Consider the following 20,004-nt stretch of genomic DNA (forward strand, 5'->3'; position numbering starts at 1 on the left):
CTTGGAAGAGTTTGCTTTGGAGAGTGACAGGAGAACATCACTGAGATGACCGGTAGGTTTCTATGATTTTATGAATACCTATCTTACCTTTCTTCTCCTAAATAAGAATATATCATCAATTAAGAAGGAGAAACCTGAGCCCAGCCTGCAACTGACGCTCCATCTCATCGCGGAGGGCCCCTGCGGTTACCTCTCTGCCAGGACTTCCAAGGGGCTCGTCCCCAGAGACCAGCTACGCACCATCCAGGCTGAGTCCATAGCAGCCAGAAAGCCCCGGGCTATTCCTGTTCCCATTGGCCAAAAAGGCTAGAAGGAGATAGAAAACAGAGAATTAATTACCTTTTAATAGAGGGAAACTAAACCCCTGAGAGGACGTTCTGGCAGGACATACTGCCCTCCCCCCCCCCCACAACCTGGCAGGTCCTAACCCTAACTCAGCAGGCCCTGAGCCCCCAGGCTGGACTCTACATGGCAGGGTAACACAGACGCTCGCAGCCTGGGACCCCATGTTCCTAGTCATGCTGCCCCCTAATACCCGCTCACCTCCAGGAGGCTGTCCCCCACCAGAGCCACCAGCAGCTGGTGCCCGTTGTGCTCCCGCACCAGGGCCGCGTTCTCGGAGGCGTACATGCACGTGAAGTCGAACATGGCTACGTCAGGCTGCCCGTAGTGGTTGATGGCGAAGTCCAGCGACGGCAGCTGCTGCTGGGTGGAGAAGTCGGCTGCCTCCCGGGCGTAGCTCAGCAGGGCCTCCTGGTCCACATTCTCCCGGGAGAGCAAGAGCTCCGTGTCAGCGTAGTCCTGTCTCCAGAGACGGGGGGAGGCTCAAGGGAAAGCCCAGGCAGGGGCATAGGTGCCCACTGGCTACGGCCACACCACCTTCCCTGCCCTGAGAGTGGCTTCCTGTTCCAAAGTAAGTCCTCCACACAAATTCGGGTAGGGTGGGGGGCTTGTTTCTAAGGAAACACAGGTTTTGCCACCTAGAAACAGTCCCTGCTTTTCCATCGTTCTTGGAACCAGTCCCTACTTGTGCAGTCTAGTCCACTCCACCTCACGGAGCTGCTCTAAACACCAAATACAATGACTCGTGGGATGGTGCCTTGTAAACTGAAAAGCATCCCCAGTTAAGGCTGCTATCAGTAAGCATCCTCTTCTGACAGCAACTGGACGACACAGGACACTCAACCTACGTCTCCCATAGTCCCCAAAGGAAGAACCCAAAAGCTTCCATGCCCGACGGATAAGGAGGTGGGGGCACCAGCAGCCCAGGGACCCGGCAAGAGATACACTGAGGACAGAACAGAAGCTTTCCAAAGAACATAGGGGATTCTGGAAGGCCCCACAGTAATCCACCAACAAAGGGAAACGACGAGAGAAAAAGGGCTCTCCATAGAGAGGATTGAGAAACTCCTCTGCTCCAGAGGTTCCTGCACACTGACCAGGCCTCCTCAAGGGGGACTGGAGCTCTCCAAGTGTCCCTGAGGGCACCTCCAGCTGCCCAGACAACTTGGAAAGGGCAAACATGCACACTCAAGATGGTTTGTTCAATACTTAGTGAGTAGCCACTGTGGGCTCAGGATTCAGTGGCACACACCCTGTGCGCTCAAAAAAAAAAAAAAACACAGAAAGGAAAAGTACATCAGGTTGTGGCATTCTAGATTGTTCCAACATAATGTCAACTGATTACCATAGCCCTGACGAGGACAGTAGATGTCAAGTCTTAGCTTGGCCCCGAGGCGCACCAGCAGGCTCATGAGTATCTCTTCCCGGTGAAACGTCCAGCTGAGTATATCCCACTCTGGATACACTCTGGTGGCACCGGCTGCATCCACGCTCTGCTCCCTTCTCACACACACAGAGGCCACGGGGCTGAGACACAGACAGGAGGCCCCCGAAGAGGAGACTGCTGCGGGCAAGCTCCCTGCTCCCCAGCACTGCCCAAGGCAAAGCGGGAGTGTAACGCATCACCACCCTGCAGAGCTGGGACACCCGGACACTCAGCCACGAGTCTGTGCTGGGACCGCAGGGGCCTCGGTCAGCACATCATCACAGGAACAGAATTCTCAAACCCAGACCAGCCAGACCAAGCAAGACTTAAGAAACTCTCCTAAGGAACCATCTCTGGAGGAACCATCCACCTGTGGCTCTCTGATTCCATTTCCAGGTCATCGTCTCAGGGAATGTCACACAATTAGTCATCTGGAAAAAAGGCTTCACTGGCCCTGACTCTGGGTGAACAAGAGTCCTCACTGTCAGGCCACAAAGAGGTCCAAATAAAGCCTGACCGAGGCTCTGTTCCCTGGGCCGCTGTAACCAGATCCGCAGTAAAGCCAGAACTGCTCTCAGGCTCCCAGAAACACCAAACTCCCTTCCCTCTATAACCCCTTCGCTCTACAACCCTCTCCCAAAGGACGACTTATTAACCAACCAATAATCAGCCACATGGGAATGCACCATAAGCCACAAACCTAAGCACTAAAACTACGCTGAATATTTATGCACAAAATGCTACCTGAGATTGCTCTGCAAAGCCCCACGCAGGAGTGGGGAGTAGGCAGTGCTGGCCGCGTGCTGATCCCTGTGAAGCTAGATAAGAAGCACAAGGGGGTTCATTACCCAAGTCTCTCCACTTTTGTTCACACTTGACATTTTCCAAAATAAGAGGTTTTTTAAAGTGTTAAACTAAAAAACATCAGAGGATTACAAAACGCACAGTCCCAGGAGATGACTGAGTTGCTCGTTTTAATGACTTTGCAAAAAAAACTGATCAGACAATAAAATTCTTTATCTTGGTAATCACATGTCCTGATACATGAAAAGAGGTCTAAAAGAAACCCATGACTCACATGCAGTATCACCCCTTTGTCCAGTAAGCTCTGCTTCTTGGCAGTCATAACGAAGTAGTGTGTATCATCTTTGTAGTAGACAATGTTCTCCAGGTCGATCCCTGCGACAGAGGACAGACACCCACGTGAGGGTCTGCTGAGATGTGGGGGGATGACTGTTATCAGTCCACAGAGACCGGGGTCCTGGAACCCCAGGCAGGAAAGAGAAAACAGGTATCTGAGCCCGATCTTCACACCTTGCCCAGTTGTTCACAAGAAGAGGGAAGCTTGGTCATCCTCATGCTGCTCTGCATTTACCTGACACCCTGTTATCCTAACAACAGCCATCAGCAGGAAGAAGAAACGTGAGGATGGGAAGAAGGGAGAGGTTAACCTTGAGGAAGAGGGTCTGAGTCAGGTTAAGCCTCTTTGATACTCATCAGGCAACAGGGGAATCTCCTAGACGCTCACAAGCAAGACAGAACCAGGTGCTGGAAGCAGAGTCAGTAGGGTTAGCTCTACTAACCTAAAAAATTAGATGCAATGGCAAGAAACTGTGTCCTAGAAAACAGATAACTGCCATTTGTCACACATTTTTGTTGCAGCAAAATGCCTAAGTGAATCTATTCACAAGCTACCATACAATAGCCTCATTTTTATCTGGCATGTGGTTTACTTCAGAAGCAAATGAACTCAGGAAAAAGAATACTCAACACCTACAGTCTGCTTCTCAACAAACCAGGGTTCCCACCCACAGCGACGCAGCGCCAGGCAGGGGAAGGGGTTCAAGCAGGAGGAGCAGCCCAGCCACAGCGATGAGCACCAAAGCCAGCAGAGCAGGAGACAGAGGCACGAACGGCCCAGCACCCAGAGCGGAGCACAGGGGCGCAGAAAGGGCAGAGGGCCACAGCACGGCGGCGGCAGCAACGACCCCGCCCCGCCAGCCCCCTGACGAGGGCCAGAGCGGGGTTCAGAGTCTTTCCTTCCGCTGTGGAGGTATTAACACCAACCTGTGGCTTCCCTCAGTTCCTGGAAAAATTTTTGGTTGAATATAAAAGCCACACCACTGATTTCTTCCACTTTGGCTTCTGCTGTTGTATTTCGGTTAATAAAATTCGCTGTAATGGCAATGGCCAATTTGCCACGGAATTCTTTCCGACGAAATCCTGGGAAGCAGGGAAGAAATTTTCAGAGGTTATGAGAGCTGGCCAGAGAAGCAGGAAGTTCACGTCAAACACGAGAAATAGGAGGGGTTCTGACGAGGACGAGGACGTAGGGGAGTGTGGGGGGTGGGAATCACGGGAAATTGAGGGCAGCTCTCCTCTGGAAACAAAGTGTCTACCTCCCAAAGCCTTCCCAATCCAGCAAGATGTCAAATCACCCACAGCTAACACACGCCTGGAAATCCAACGGGCCAGCAAAGCACTCAGCGCGAGGCTCCATGTGCTTGAGTAAGTCAGGTCTAGATCTGCAGTGGCCCCGGCTCATGAGAGCCTATCTCCCTGCACCCAGAGAAGTGCCTGGGAGTCAGCTGGTGGGGCCTGCCATCCACCAGCACAGGCACGGACCAGAGGAGGGGTCTCAGGAGTGGGGACTCCGAGGATACAAGCTCTTACGGGGCTTGGGGAGGGCGACCATTCCCTGGCTGTGAACCAGCAGGAGGAGACCGCCCAGTACCTTCCAAGGTATTCCTGCGGCCATCTCCGCCGATGATCACTTCAAACTCATATTCTGACACAGGGTGCGTTTTGGGGTGCACCAGGGCCCGCCAACCTATCCCTGTGGACCAAAGTCAGAATGAAGGTCATCACCGGACCCATTCATACACCTGAGATATTCATACACCCAGATCTCTAGATACCCAGGTGTGCAGCTGGCACAAAACCCCCTGTCAAACATAGCAGGCATAAAAGCTTGGGGCACAAACCAAAGAGAGAAAGAAGCTTTGAGGAAGGCTCACAAAGGAACACCCCCCAGCACATGACCTTCTGTAACGGATCCAAGCACCCAGCATGCCTCATGCTACGTCAGGGCCCCCTCATTAAATCAAAGTTCCTCCAAAGACTCAGGCTGTGCAAACGGAAAAGCTCTTCAACCAGCTCTGAAAGCTACCCAAGATGCCTGTCGTCTCCTCCCTAGATCGAATCTTTCTCACCCCTTCCAGCCCCTTTCCCTCCTTATTTTTACACTCACGTTCATTTTCTTGATCCTCAGGAGGCTCCACAAGTCCTCGGAATTCCACATTGACGTGGATCTCAATGCCTAGGATCAAAGCTACTTTCAAAAGTATTAGCTGAAGCTGACGGATACCTGGGTGGGCAGAAGATTGCATGAGTGAGGGTCCTCAGCAGGACAGTCAGCATCACTACCCCGGTTCCCCCACTCACCCATGCACGCAGAGTTTACTCGGCTGCTCAAAGTCACCGGCAGCAGGCTTTTCCCAGCCATGCCTGTAGCGTCTTTTCTTTCCCAGGGCAAATACGACTCAGTGCAGATGTTCCAGAGACACACTCAGGGCCAAGTCCACCTCTTGGGTTAGGTATTCCCAGCACACGAAAGCACTGAGACAGCAGGAGACGCGCTCCCTTCCCCCATCCTCCCTGATGTGCTCAGAGGCCTCCTCATCCTCCCTGATGTGCTCAGAGCCCCCCATCCTCCTTGATGTGCTCAGAGCTCCCCATCCTCCTGATGTGCTCAGAGCCCCCCATCCTCCCCGATGTGCTCAGAGCTCCCCATCCTCCTTGATGTGCTCAGAGCTCCCCATCCTCCTTGATGTGCTCAGAGCTCCCCATCCTCCTGATGTGCTCAGAGCTCCCCCAATCCTCCCCTGATGGGCTCAGAGCCCCCCATCCTCCCCGATGTGCTCAGAGCTCCCCCAATCCTCCTGATGCGCTCAGAGCTCCCCCAATCCTCCCCTGATGGGCTCAGAGCTCCCCCAATCCTCCCTTGATGGGCTCAGAGCTCCCCCAATCCTCCCCTGATGAGCTCAGAGCTCCCCATCCTCCTGATGTGCTCAGAGCTCTCCATCCTCCTTGATGTGCTCAGAGCCCCTCATCCTCCCTGATGTGCTCAGAGCTCTCCATCCTCCCTGATGTGCTCAGAGCCCCCACCCCTCCCTGATGTGCTCAGAGGCCCCCTCATCCTCCCTGATGTGCTCAGAGCCCTCCCCCATCCTCCCTGATGTGCTCAGAGCCCTCCCCCATCCTCCCTGATGTGCTCAGAGCCCTCCCCCATCCTCCCTGATGTGCTCAGAGCCCCCCACCCCTCCCTGATGTTCTCAGAGCGACCCCCATCCTCCCTGATGGGCTCAGAGCCCCCCACCCCTCCCTGATGTGCTCAGAGCTCCCCTCATCCTCCCTGATGGGCTCAGAGCTCCCCCACCCCTCCCTGATGGGCTCAGAGCCCCCCACCCCTCCCTGATGTGCTCAGAGCCCCCTGATCCTCCCTGATGGGCTCAGAGCCCCCCTCCCCTCCCTGATGGGCTCAGAGCCCCCCTCCCCTCCCTGATGTGCTCAGAGCCCCCAATCCTCCTGATGGGCTCAGAGTCACAGTAACTGAGCAGAACCTGTGGCGCTGACAGGACTCACCACAGAAGGTGGAAGATGGGCCCCAGGGGCTCCTCCCACTGGACACAAAGGGCTGCACTGCCTCCTGAACTGCGCACAGCTTTTCTCACCTCGTACCTCGCTGATGGCTACACATCCATACACGCTGAAGGAGCACCCTCCATCTAGCCTCAGTCTCTTACTGCCCCCCTCCCACCTCTGGTCCACAGGTGTAGGAACTAAGGCTCAAAACAATAGAAAATCTTACTCATTATCACAGTGAGAGTTATGTATTTGTTCAACGTCCAGTGAGTACCTCCCAGGTGGCAGGCACGGCAGCAGCCCAGGGCTGCTGAGAGAGGGTCCGGGCCCTAAGACAAATCCTGTCACGCACAAGGCAGACAAGCCCACTGATGCGACGACCCTGTTCTCTGCTAAGACTGATGTGCCGGCAGGCTGTGACAACGTGCTAGGAAACATGCTAATCCTCCTTGAAGTCATCTCAGTTACTTCCCCCACTGCCCACCCTCCCGAGTCACACTCCCAGACTCCTTAAATCCTCTGCTGGCACACACTATAGCTGTACACAACTGAGTTCCAAGATGCTTTATACAGCACAGCCCAACAGACAGACAGAGCGCTTCTGCTATGAGTGGAATGTGGCATCTCTCAGCCAGCAGGTGATAAACTGGCACAACTGCTTTGAAGCTGATGTTTACAGGACACACCTGAAGAGCTCAGAATAGCAGCTCCTTGATAAGGCTCCCCTGAAACCATCAATGATGATCAACAGACAAGACTTCAGCCTCATAAAGCAGACAGTCTGTTCTGAACCACTTTTCAGATCAGCATGAAAACAAAAGCACTGTCTGCATTAATGTCTACTGACTCAAGCTCGGGCCCAGGCCAAGCCTGTAGGGGACCAGAGTCCAGCAGGAGCCCTGCGTGCTGCAGACCTCGCGAGAACCACCCAACGAAGGAATCCCACTATCGACTGGCCACTCACAGCCAGACCAGGAGTCTGTCCTTCTAATCCCCAGGGCCACCCCCAGAGCACGTGCCCTCTCGTCAGGAGGCACCCACAGCAGTGCACCACAGCGAGCCCACACCTCCGGCCTCTCCCTCTGGACTATGAACCACCAGAGGGTCAAAGCCCACACTGGAGGTCCGCGTCCCGGACTGGCCGCAGGGCCCACCCCACCCACTGCTGGTGCTCAGTAAGAGCCCAGGACCTTAGAGCTCCTTAAGCTAAACTCATTTCGCAGGAGACACATCGGCACTGAAGAATCTCAGGTTACAGAACCTCCAGAGGGCAGGTACTCCGACTCCAAGTTGAGTGTGCTCTCTACAGAACAGACATGAACGATGATAGGGCACACCAGCTTCTAGAATCTGCCTGCCACTGTCCCCTGAGAAGTGGGCAGAGGCAGGATTCCATAGGAGAGCTGATCTTACTTACTGATGTGGTCGATGGCCCCAGCACAGAACTTGCCATAGAACTTCTTGGCACCCAGACCTCGTAGGTCATGTATGGTGAACGGCCAGAGGTGCAAGACGTTGTTGCGGGAGAAGGCGTCTCGCTTCTCAACGACGACCACCTTAGCTCCCAGCAAGGACAAATCGATGGCTGTGCGGAGACCGCAGGGGCCGGCTCCAATGATGAGACACTGAAAGACACGGCTGCTTTCAGGGCAAAGGCAGCACTCTTGACTTCACGACTACCATTCCCCAAAGCCCCCACAGGGCTATTCTCCCCACTACCAAGAAGCCTTCACTCCCATCTGGGTCAGAGTGGAGCACCCACAATGGCTTCAGAGAGGAGCTGTGAGCGCTCTGGATGGAGGAGGACTTGACTTTCACTGCTGGACAGAAACTCAGACAGGGCACCTGCAGATCTTTACCCGGGCCATGACGTCAACACAGGATAAAACTCACGTCACCTCTCATCAACCGGAGAAGACCTTTCGGAAGGCTTGTAAGTCAAGCAGATCTCCGTCTCCTTGAGGAGACACAGATCACTAAACACACAGCCAAGCAAGCCTGGGTCCTGGATGGACCTACCGCTTGAAAGACTCCCAGGAGGTAATCCTCAGGAGTCAGAGCGTCCTGTGCTGAAGAGAGTTCTTGAAGATCCATGTTCTAGAGAAGGACTCAGGCTGACATGGAACTAGTTCACATGCAAGTCCAGAGGAGAGACAGGCACTGCCTCTGGCTTCAAATTCTCCCCATTCTTAATAAAACTCTAGAGCACACTCATAAAAGTATGCCCTTGAATTACTTGAATTCTGTGTATGAATACCTACCCAAATACAAACCCACACAGGGCAAGCTTAGGCTCATGAAATAGTAACAGCAGTCCTAACGTCATCTGCAACTTCTGCAAAAGCTAGCTTTTCCAGCTTCTCACAGAAAGGGCTCTTACATAATGAGGAAAACACAGAATGTGTTATCCTTCTCCACTCCCGACGCCTCCTCCGGCACACGTGAGTGGACATCTTCGGTTTTTGCCTAAGATTTCTCTAGATTGTGAAGCAAGCAAAAGAAATTCTTTGGTTTATAAAGCCCCTGCTTATCAACACAGGCCTCTGGAAAACGGATGAAAGGAGGTCTGAAGCCTGTGGGAAATCCCCAAGTTGGCCAATACTCTGCACACCTTACCAGACACTGAGTCCAGAGGCTGCTCTGCCAAGCACCAGGCCACCCAGGCAGACAGGACCCCACCAGGGCCTGGCTACCTCTGTGCTCAGTGGCCTGCGTCCTCTAACAGCGTCAGAGTCAGCCAGAGCTGCAGCAAAATCAAACAGTCCACGTATCAACTGGCTGCAGGGTCGTTCTCAGCAGCTGAGACCCCGCATGTGCCTGTGTCAGTCCAGGGGTAAGAGCGGGCAGGAGGGACAGTCGAATGAACGCAGGCAGAGGACCCGCACGTGGCTGAGCCTGACGCCTCCCCAGGCTGAGGCTGACCCCACCTGGCCTCACAGGCTACCTCCGCCCAAGGCCCTCTCCCTCTCCAGCGAGTCCCAGGCCCTACCTTGGTGTTCGTGCACACCTTTCCCTTCTTGTAGTCTTTGTGGCTGCCCCGCTTGTCCAGCTTTGCCCAGAGGGCCTTGGCTTTCCAGTAGTTAAGCTTGGACTTGAGCTTGTGATAAAAGGAGCGGTGGTCCTTCGGCTTCAGTTCCAGATGGTCGCAAAGCTCTTGGAAGGCCTTGAGGGTCCCCTTGCAGGTGGTGGCCTGCACGAAGCGGTCAAAGAGGACGTGGGCCCGGTTCGTGGCCTCATTCTTACTCTCCTCCATGTCCCCACTCTCGGTGCCCTGGACAGGTGGGGCAGAGGGAGGGCTGTGGACCCGCCTGACGCTGTCACATTAACCTAATAAAGAAAAAGGGTTGGTTAGCACATCCCGGTTGGTATCTAAAAACATCTTCTAGCAGACAGTTTCCAAGCGCAGCAATCATCAGTTAGACATTGCAACACGCGGCCTGCCCTCCACACACCAGGCACCGTCTGCGGCCCCAGGAATGGAGAGGAGCAAGACCGCGGCTGCTGTCAGGGACATCACAGCCGAGCGGGTGAGACAGGCTCACGCTCTGCTGAGCATCAGAGAGGAGAGGCACAGGGCTGGGGACACGGACAGAGGCCCCGTCACGGGGAAGGGGTCCTCACCCAAGATGGGCCTCTAAGGGACAACAGCTGAGCTTTCCAGGAGGAGCGAGTGTCAGCCAGCAGGGGGGAAGCGCAGGACATGGAGAGGAAGGAAAATGGAAGGCTTGCAAGAGAGACTCACAGAGGAAGGACGGAGTGAATGGTGACACCAGGCCAAGGCGTGACAAAGAGAAACACTCATCTGGGGCGGGGCACGCGGTGAGCTCCCCTCTGACCCTGCTACATCTGACCTGCCTTGGTGGAAGGGCACACTGGGCAGTCGGCTGAGGCCCAGGGGGCCCGGCGTCCAGGTGGGAGCTGCCCACTCAAGGCTGGTCAGATCGCACGCGGAAGTCCTGGCGAGAGGACGGCCCAGGGCTCTGGCCACCCATCTGTGCTGCCGCCCCTTCCACCCCTGAGATCTGAGACTCACGGACAGAAGGGGCGGCAGCACAGACAGCTGTCTGGAGAGATACAGAGGCATGGGGTGGGTGGGGGAGGAGGTAAGTGAACACAGTACAGACCCAGGACAGGGAGCGGGGAGGTCTCAGAGGACCACGTTCATGTACCGTCACCACCTAGAAGCACTGTCGAGAGCTGGGAGGCAAGCGGCCGAGGGCCAGGGTGGCGGGACAGCAGAGGGGCAGGGCAGGCCAACAAGACGCGCAAAGGCGTGGCCTGGGGTCCACGTGCGGACACCCCAAGGACACTGTGCCTCCCTCAGCCCAGCTCCCCACCGAGTGAGCGAGGAGGTGTGAGAAGCCCTCCCGGCCTCCAGGCGAGTGGCCCCCCGATGCATCCCCGCCTCCCACTGAGTGAGACACAGGGCCTCACCGGAGCTCAGCCCTGTAGAAACAGGAGTGACCCACTATCCAGCAAGGCAGCCGAGGGCGAAGGGAGCCACCAACTGTCTGCTGAGGATGCCACCCGCCTGCCTCCCAGCTCCATCCAGAAGCAGCGCCACAGAAGAGACCCGCCTTCCGTCCTTAAGCTCTCGGGAGGTGAGAAGCCCCTTAGAAAGGATTAGTAACACTCTGTTTCTCCTCACACCTTGCCATGTATTACGAAGTTAAACCAGATCAACTAAGGCTGTGGGTGGTTTACCCTAGATACAAGGACTGCCATTTCCCGGGTTTCCCACATCACCAGACACAACAGTCCTCATGTTCTCATTGTTGTTGCTGTTCAGTTGCGTCTGACTGTGACCCCATGGACTGCACCACGCCAGGCTTCCCTGTCCATCACCAACTCCCGGAGCCTGCTCAAACTCATGTCCATCGAGTCGGTGATGCCATCCAACCATCTCATCCTCTGACATCCCCTTCTCCTGCCCTCAATCTTTCCCAGCATCAGGGTCTTTTCCAATGAGTAGGCTCTTCACATCAGGTGGCCAAAGTATTGGAACTTCAGCTTCAGTCCTTCCAATGAATATTCAGGGTTGATTTCCTTTAGGATTGACTGGTTGGATCTCCTTGCTGTCCAAGGGACTCTCAAGAGTCTTCTCCAACACCACAGTTCGAAAGCATCGATTCTTTCATGCTAAGCCTTCTTTTTGGTCCAACTCTTACATCCGTACATGACTACTAAAAAAAACCAGAGCTTTGACTATACAGACATTTGTCAGCAAAGTAATGTCTCTGCTTTTTAATACATTATCTAGGTTTGTCATAGCTTTTCTTTCAAGGAGCAAGTGTCTTAATTTCGTGGCTCCAGTCACCGTCTGCAGTGATTTTGGAGCCCAACAAAATAAAGTCCGTCACTGTTTCCATTGTTTTCCCATCTATGTGCCATTAAGCGATGGAGCCAGATGCCGTGACCTGTTCTGTGGAGGCCAAAGACGGTAATTTTTTATCTGACACACGCTGATTTGCTTCTCATCTCAAATACATCACTAACTCAGCAACCTCCTATACACACTGCTAAAAACACAGCCTTTCCAAGCACCCCTGTGGCCAAGAGTTCAGCAAGAAATGGAACTGAAACCAACCTTCAGTTTCCCCAAAGCAAAAGTTTATCTTAGACAGTAGAACGCAGCAAGAGAAATATGTTAAAATTTCTCAAAAATCCATTCTTTTTCTTACAAGCCAGTGGTCATCTAGAAATGTCAGGTGGTCAAAGTTTGTAAGTGGCAGAAAAAACCAGAAGTGCTCGTCCAAAGGTGGAGGAAAGGGGAACAGCCAGCCAGTGACTAGAAACCGAGGTTGGAGGGTGTGTGCTCCATGGGCGCCCTCCTTGCCTCCTGCCCCGGGCGGGACCTCTGCAGCTGTATCTGCTCCGTTCCTGTGGCAGCAGAGGGCTCCCACGATCCGGCCCCTGCCTGCCTACCTGTGTTCACAGGTGACTGGCACTTCTCCAGTCAGTGTCTGGAAAGCACTGACTGCACCAACTCTGATGGCTCCGCCTCTCGTCCCGCCTCTCAAGAAAGAAAATGATTTTTCTTTGTTCCTAAAGAGCAGCAGCCGCCTTCCGCTCCCTGCCAGGATGAGCAAGGAGCCCAAGGGACCTCTGTGTTCCAGCTGACCCCAACACACTCAAGATCCTGCGACATGCATTTCTAAAAGCCTCTCCCTCTCCCGAAGTCTCGGCATCTACTTTCAAAGAACTCTGAATTGTGGGCCAACACCCCCTGGCTGTATGTATGTTTGAAATAAACACCTCCAAAGAGCTGCCCATTTCCTCAAACCTCACCACACACAAACTCCTTCATTAACACCTGCCGTCCCACCCCCTCTGCTGATGCAAACTGCTTTCAAATGAACAGGCTCCAGTCGGAGGCACACGCAGAGGAAGTGCCCATCCACGGGAGTTCACCCCAGGTCACTAATGACAGCAGATAAGTGGAGGGAAGGTGGCTCCTGGGACAGTGTGACAGGCGCCCGAGGTAAAACTACACAAGATCAATTCCCTCGGGCTGCCTCAGCTTTCCTCCTCAACAAGCCAAGAGGCCACAGCAGAGACACTCCAGTGCCTGTTCTGCAGCTCTGCTGGCGGGACATCGCGTGCGGCCTGGGCACTGCCCAGCACTGGTCCACGCTGACGGCCGCCGGGCAGACAGAAGCCCCTTCCACCATTGCCCCCATGCCCTCATTCCTGAAGGTCAAACGCAGGTCGTGCTTCTCCCAGCCTCTCCTGAACCACCCCATGTGCTGTGTACGTCCCAGCAGCCTGGGAAACCCAACAGTCGTGATCACAGGAACCTACAGACCTGGAAACCCAGCCGGAAGGTGCCAGAAATCCGGGGGGTTGAAAAGCCAAGGTGTGGAAGGAAGGAACAAGGAAAGTGAGGAGTCTGAGAAGGGAGGCTGGAGGAGGAACGGAGGCCCGGTCTCCCGCGGCGGTGCGGTTTCTGCTGCTGGCGTTGCCTTGCGTGCTCCAACCTCGGCAGCTGACTGCTGACTCAGAAGCACATTCCTTGGCTGTGGAAAGGAAAGTGCTGGAGAGAGCCTATGAGGAACACGCGGGAGCAGAGTCTATGTTTCTATTTATAAGAGCAAGAGGCTGTCACTGACTCATGGCTGGTTTGAGAACACTCAATCTCTAGCTCTTAGAATAGATGGGTGGTTACTTGAGGGGTGGGGGAGATTTATTTTTAAAGATAGAAAAAGGAAAGAGAATCAAAACAACAAAATGACAATTATACTTCAAGGATCAGAAATCAGAGCCAAGTTTGGTTACATTTCTCCCGAGCTTCTCCACCACTAATACACCAGCATGTGTGCAGAGCTGACTCGCACGAGGGAATCTATGAGACGTTCCCTTCCTAGTGCACTCAGAGGCGCAGCTTGTCTGAACAGACCTTAGAAGGAAGCAGACAGGAAGGCTTGTTTTAGAATGTCATTGGGAGGAAACTTACAGAGATTTCTTCATGTTTGCGGAAACAAGGACCAAGGTGGCCAAACGCCTTGTGGTCTTGATCAGTTTCTCTAAAAAGGACCGCCCAGGCCGCCACAATCATCTGTGGATGGGGACACCGAGTCCCTCACCTGGGGAGGCTAACTGAATCAGACCATCTGGGAATGAAGGTCCTTGTCACCCCAACTGCTTCCCAGCTCTGGTCCCAAAGCCCTCTCATCCCTCACGGCCCCGGGATAAGGTTCTCTGGTTCCCAGGAAGCAGCTCACAACACCAGAAGGAAAGCAGAGCTTTTCATGATCCTTGTTCCTGCCTTCACTCATTCCCCATTCTCTGGCTTTCCACCCTATTTAGCATCAGATGGACACTTGGCAGGATGCTGAGGACACAGAAGCCTCCAGGTGGCCCTCCCCATTCCCTGGTTCTGCTCTTTAGTCCCGCCCACCGGTCCTAATCCCACAAGCAGGTGACTGAGCATCCCCACTCCCCCCACCCCCGCCGGCTCAGGGCAGGGACTGAGTCTCTGCGGCTCCAGCAGAAACACTCTAGTGTCTGTGGAGTTGACAAGAGGATCTGTCTGGGGGTCCCTGCGTGGCTGGGGAGGAGGAGGCGGAGAAGTGGGTGGAGGTGACAGAGGAAACTTCTATCTAACGGGAGGGCTATCCAAGAGCAGACGGCTGGGCAGGAAGAGCAACTACGAATGCAGCACTCTGCTGTGGTCCCTCAGACCCATAGCTTTATTCTGGCTGTGAAACAGCCCTCTCTAGAGGGGCCAGGAAGAGCGTGGACCATGACCTCTGGGTTCTCCTCCAAGTCTCCAATTCTGAACAACACTAATCCCCAATACTGTGTTTTCTCAAAACCTTTTATTTTACTTTCTTCAATACAACCTATTTCTTCAGGAAAAACACCTACACAGCTGACCAATGGGTCAGAAAGGACTTCTGCTCATAGAGAACAGACCCATGGTTGACAAGGGGAAGCGGGGAGGGAGAGGGATAGGCAAAGAATTTGGGGTTGGTAAATCCAAACCATTATACTCAGAGCAGATAAATAAAAGGTCCTACTGCACAGCACAGGTAACTATATACTCAATATCTTGTGATAAACCACAAGCGAAGAGAAAACACAAAAAGAATATATATGTGTACAACTGAGTCACAGTGCTATACAGCACAGATTAGCTATACATCAATCAAAAAATTTCTGTAAATATATATATATAGGATCACAAAAATAAAATATTGAAGGATCAAAAAATAAACTATATATAAAACTGAACTTTAAAAAGAAATGACCTCTGCCCTTTGTCACCCCAAGCAAATACTAGAAAGAAAGTCCAAGTCAGAACCAAACACCAGCAGACATAACAGCTGATGCCAATGCAAGTGATGCAAATGCAGATGCCTGCCCCTCGACAACCCAGAAAACCAAGGAATCAAAAAGAACACTTGCCCCAGTCCCGGGATCTCAGGAAGTTATCTTCACCTGCAAAGTGAAGGCAATGCTCAATGAACCACAGGGTTTTTTGCAGGAATTGAGGTAATGTATGCAAAATGTTAGCAGTGCTGGGTACACAGCCAGACGTAAGTGTTATTATTAACTAGTAGTTGATAACCCCATTCACAAAAGGTTACATTCAGCTAAGTAAGTGGCTACTCACATAACAGAATGAGAGAACTCAAGACAGCTCTGTCTTTTGAAAGAAAGAAGAATGTGGTGAAGCCTCCTCTGGGCCCCCGGCCCATCCCCGCCTGTCCGAGAGGGTGTGACCAGGGCACTGGGCAGGACGGGCTGAAGGAGAAGACACGCCAGCAAGTTCCTGCCAAACTCCGACGTTCACAAGGAAGATACAAGGACTGTCGTGAAAGCGGCCAACACTGAGGAGTTACGAGCGGTCAGATCCAGACGGTATCTCAGCCTCCACCACAATCTACCACATGCGTTTTGCAGACAGGAAAGTGCTGCTTAAAGACACTTAACAGTCACACAGCAGGACAGCGGTGCGGCCACGCTCCGGCCCTAGAGCCCAAGGCTGGGGCTGCCATGAAGGAGGAACCACTCGAGACACAGCTTGAGAAACAGAGCTGTCAGAACAATGCACGGCCGCCAGGCATAGAGCCTCCAGAAAGGCAGCTTCGGGTGACGCGAGCAAGGATACGCAACCAGGGTTCTTCCTCTTCTTACAGTGTATCACCGTATTGCCTCTTTGAGACGGAGCCCTTCAGTCAATAAAGGCCAGGGTGCTCTGGTGTCCAGGGACTCCGAGTTTCTGCTCCCCAGCCTCCATCCTGCAGTGGCACCTCTCAGGGAGCGGTGGACCACAGAGCATCTGTGAGTCGGCCAGCACTACTCGACCTGGCGTAGGGACTCACGGCAGACAGCAGGGGAACCTCAGCCTAGTCTCTACCAAGAGTCCAGAGCTGTGGGACAGAGACCCAGACCTGAGGGCCATGAGGATCCAGGTGGGCAGGTGAGGAAAGAGACGCTCACTGAGGCTGTGGAAAAGCACAGCCAAAAGCTGTCTACCTGTACACGGGCCGGCTCCGCTCCTTGGAGCTCAGCCCCGTGCACCCAGCTCCAGGCACAGAGCAGCTGCTCAAGAGGCTCTGCAGATTCGAGGCCCTGTGGCAGCCCACAGGGACGTGACACCCCCACAAGGATGGCAGCGGGGCTGCAGGGAGAACCCTCCAGCACCCCTCCCCTTAGACGGACAAAGCTCCCAAAGCGGCATTAAAGCCAACATTTTTACAATGGCCTACATGGCATCCGGTCCCGTCACTTCATAGCAAATAGATGGGGAAACAATGGAAACTGTGACAGACTTTATTTTGGGGGGCTCCAAAATCACTGCAAATTGCAGTGTGATTGCAACCATGAAATTAAGACTCTTGCTCCTTGTAAGAAAAGTTATGACCAACCTAGACAGCATGTTAAAAAGCAGAGATGTTACTTTGCCAACAAAGGTCCAACTAGGCAAATATGGTTTTTCCAGTAGTCATGTATGGATGTGAGAGTTGGACTATAAAGAAAGCTGAGTGCCGAAAAAGTGATGCTTTTGAACTGTGGTGTTAGAGAAGACTCTTTAGAGTCACTTGGACTGCAAGAAGATCCAGCCAGTCCATCCTAAAGGAAATCAGTGCTGAAAATTCATCGGAAGGACTGATGCTGAAGCGGAAGCTCCAATACTTTGGCCACCTGATGCAAACAACTGACTCACTGGAAAAAACCAATGTTGGGAAAGATTGAAGGCAGGAGGAGAAGGGGACGACAGAGGATGAGATGGTTGGATGGCACCACCGACTAAATGGACATGAGTTTGAGCAAGCTCTGAGAGTTGGTGAAGGACAGGGAAGCCTGGCGTGCTGCAGTCCATGAGGTCACAAAGAGTCAGACATGACTGACTGACTGAACCAAAACATTGTAACACAATTAAGATTCTCTTTCATAAAATATTTTTCAAAACAAAAATTTAGCCATTAGAGTGACAACGTCTGACTTAAGACAACTGGGCTCCCACGCCTGCTTCCTCACTCTCCGTCTGCTGCATAGATCACGCAGCCTCTAAAAAACCCCACCATACACTTGTGAGCAGACAAGCCCCTCCAGCCTAGCGTTGCCGTGAGAGGAGCTCTCAGCTCATGGACCTCCTGAGAAGGTCCCCGAAGCCCACACCCCTGACCTCGCCCTCTCGCTTCTCCTCCTGTGGCCCCCATGCCCGGCCCCTCAGCCACACGGGACTCCTTGCTGCCTGCAAGCCCTCACTGCCCTCCCATCTGAGATGCTCTCCCCCAGGTCCAGTCGTGCATGCAGAGCACACTACTGGGCAGCCGCTGCATGCCGAGCACTGTGTCAGGTCCTAGAAGCGCTGTGGGAACAGAGGAAAGCCTAGCTCCGCCCGGGCGCCATCCTCTGAAGGGCCGGCACGCATGTGACGCACCTTCACCACCCTTGGCTGTTATTCGGGTGTTGCCTCCTCGGTGTGGCCCTCCCTGACCCGCACCGGCTCATCTTCTTTCTGTTTCCCCCCGAAGCTCTCACCGCAATGTGACGTCCTGGAAATGCTATTTACTGCCGGTCCTCCTCTCTAGAATGTGAACTCTACGAGAACAAGGACTTTTGCCCTTTGCCCCCTGCTGCACCGTCGCACCCAAAACCCATTCCTGACTCAGAACAGCACACAAGTACCTCTCGGATTAGTGCATGGACGAGTGGCATCAGGGGTTCAGGCAGAACTCTGCTGGGACGTGAGATGAAGAAGAATCAAATGAAAATGCGCTCAGAGCCACTGGGTTGAGAGCAGGAACACGCAGGCCTGGGGTCCTATGAGGGGTCCTACAAGGGGACCCAGGCTTTCTCCAAGGCCACACCTGCTCACACGGGCCCCACCCAGCAGGAGAGGAGCCAAGACCTGGAGGCAGCTGTGTTCTCACAGCCAAACAGTTTCAGAGTAATTGACCCCCCACCCCCACGAAAGAATCTGGTTCCAGAGAAGAAGAATTTATCACTGTCAGGAAACGCTACATGGCAGCTCCCAGCCTACCTGCCCCAAAAGATAAAGTGAAGGACCTGCAAGCTTTCCAGATCCAAGTTGTGTGTGTGTGTGTATGTGTGTGTGTGTGTGTGTGTGTGTGTGAGAGAGAGAGAGATCTGCCTCAGAAATCTACGCTGCTGTCATAAGCCAGGGTGTCTGCAGCCCTCACTTGGGGCTGACGACAAAGGGGAACAGCACCGCCCACCAGCTTGTGACAAGGTGCCCAGGGATGAGATGGAGAAGGTGGAGAGGTGCCGACAGACAGACAGCTAGACACCTGACACCCCAGCTTCAGGAGTGGGGTGGGGAGGCGACTCCTCTGAGCTGCAGCAGGAAAACAAGCTGGCAGCTCACACTGACACGGCCACAGAGCCGGGACCTGCAGCCTGGGTGGGGGCAGCGCCAACACGGATTCAGGCCCCATCCACGCCCACCTGCCCATTCTCGGCACCCCCGCCCGCAGGGGCAGAGGCAGCACCTTCACCTCTCCGCCTGCAGTCACTCCTCACTCCCCTCGGGATGTCCCTCCAGTCAGGGGTTCTGAGTTCTCCTCTGAATCTGGCCCTACCCATGATCGAACGTGTCCCCCTGTCAGGCCATCCTTACATGTGCAGCTCAGGGCATCAGGTCATTCACGTCCTGTGCGCCCGCCCATCCTCCCCACGCCCATCCTCCCCACTCCCGCCCTCCCGCACCCCTGCCCCGTGCACATCTCCAGCTGCGGCCCCTCCCTTCTGCTGCCTCCCCGTCTTCCTAACTCCCCTCTACCCGCCTGTCCCCACCACTGGACCCCTTGACGAGGCCCTGTCACCTTCCCCTGCCTCTCAGTCTGGCTTCTGTCTCCATCACTCCACCAAGGGCAGCGTGAAAGGCTGACACTTTAGTCCTTATCTCACTTATTCGCTTTCTGGAGCTCTTCCTGGAAACCCTCCTCTCCCTGGCTTGGCCTCCTGCTCTCAGCCACTAACTGGTCTCACACTGCTCAGCTCCTCGCACAGCTACAGCTGTTTCGGCTGCCCTCCTCTCTTCATAAACTGGACGACCCCCACCCTACAACACTTCTATCTTTGCTGACCTTGCTCCTGACGGCCAAATGCTACTGGACCTTTTCATGTAGACACTCCATGGGGTCCCAGACCAAGCACACGGGACACTCTGTTCTCTTCCCCGGCTCTCTCCCCCTACGCACTCAGATGCCACCACCATCTGCCCAACAACGAAGACTGGGGGTCATCTCAGACCCTGCTCTGTGTCCACCCCTCAATCCAGTCACCTCAGAGCAAAGACCTGTTGATTCGAACTCTCTAGGACCACTGGGTTCCAAAGCATCTCCCGATTGTATTCTAGTGGAACACCTGTGGTCTCCAGCTTGGACCATTACAACTGCCTCTCAATCTTAAACTCCCCACAGGAGTGCTGGGTGCACTTTTCAAAGAGAAAACGTGATCTCTTCCCTTAAATGTGACCTGCTACATACCCCCCCCAGCCCACTGTTTCCAGGGGGTAATCCAAAGCCTCAGCAAGGTTCACAAGGCCCCAGAGGTCTAGCAGCCGCCTCGCCTCCTCCCGTCCACACACAGACCGCTGTCCTCAGGCCTCAGTCATT

General features: G+C 54.0%; 1 protein-coding gene across 10 annotated transcripts in view; it reads right to left on the reverse strand.

Annotated features, from left to right (window-relative positions):
* MICAL3 (microtubule associated monooxygenase, calponin and LIM domain containing 3) overlaps positions 1-20,004 on the reverse strand; it is an 89,578-nt gene that overhangs the window by 67,008 nt on the left and 2,566 nt on the right. For 7 of the 10 annotated variants that reach the window (XM_018048721.1, XM_018048716.1, XM_018048720.1 and 4 more), the window contains exons 1-8: positions 9,402-9,665; positions 7,830-8,037; positions 5,019-5,135; positions 4,503-4,604; positions 3,836-3,991; positions 2,847-2,947; positions 544-801; positions 191-306 (exon numbers count right to left, since the gene is read on the reverse strand). In XM_018048721.1, the coding sequence (XP_017904210.1) occupies positions 191-306; positions 544-801; positions 2,847-2,947; positions 3,836-3,991; positions 4,503-4,604; positions 5,019-5,135; positions 7,830-8,037; positions 9,402-9,665 (1,322 nt within the window). Of the gene's footprint in view, positions 1-190; positions 307-543; positions 802-2,846; positions 2,948-3,835; positions 3,992-4,502; positions 4,605-5,018; positions 5,136-7,829; positions 8,038-9,401; positions 9,740-20,004 lie in introns of those variants that run through there. The other 3 variants (XM_018048722.1, XM_018048723.1, XM_018048715.1) reach the window with 2 other exon arrangements.

This window comes from Capra hircus, chromosome 5, assembly GCF_001704415.2.
Source record: "Capra hircus breed San Clemente chromosome 5, ASM170441v1, whole genome shotgun sequence".
NCBI lineage: Eukaryota > Metazoa > Chordata > Mammalia > Artiodactyla > Bovidae > Capra > Capra hircus.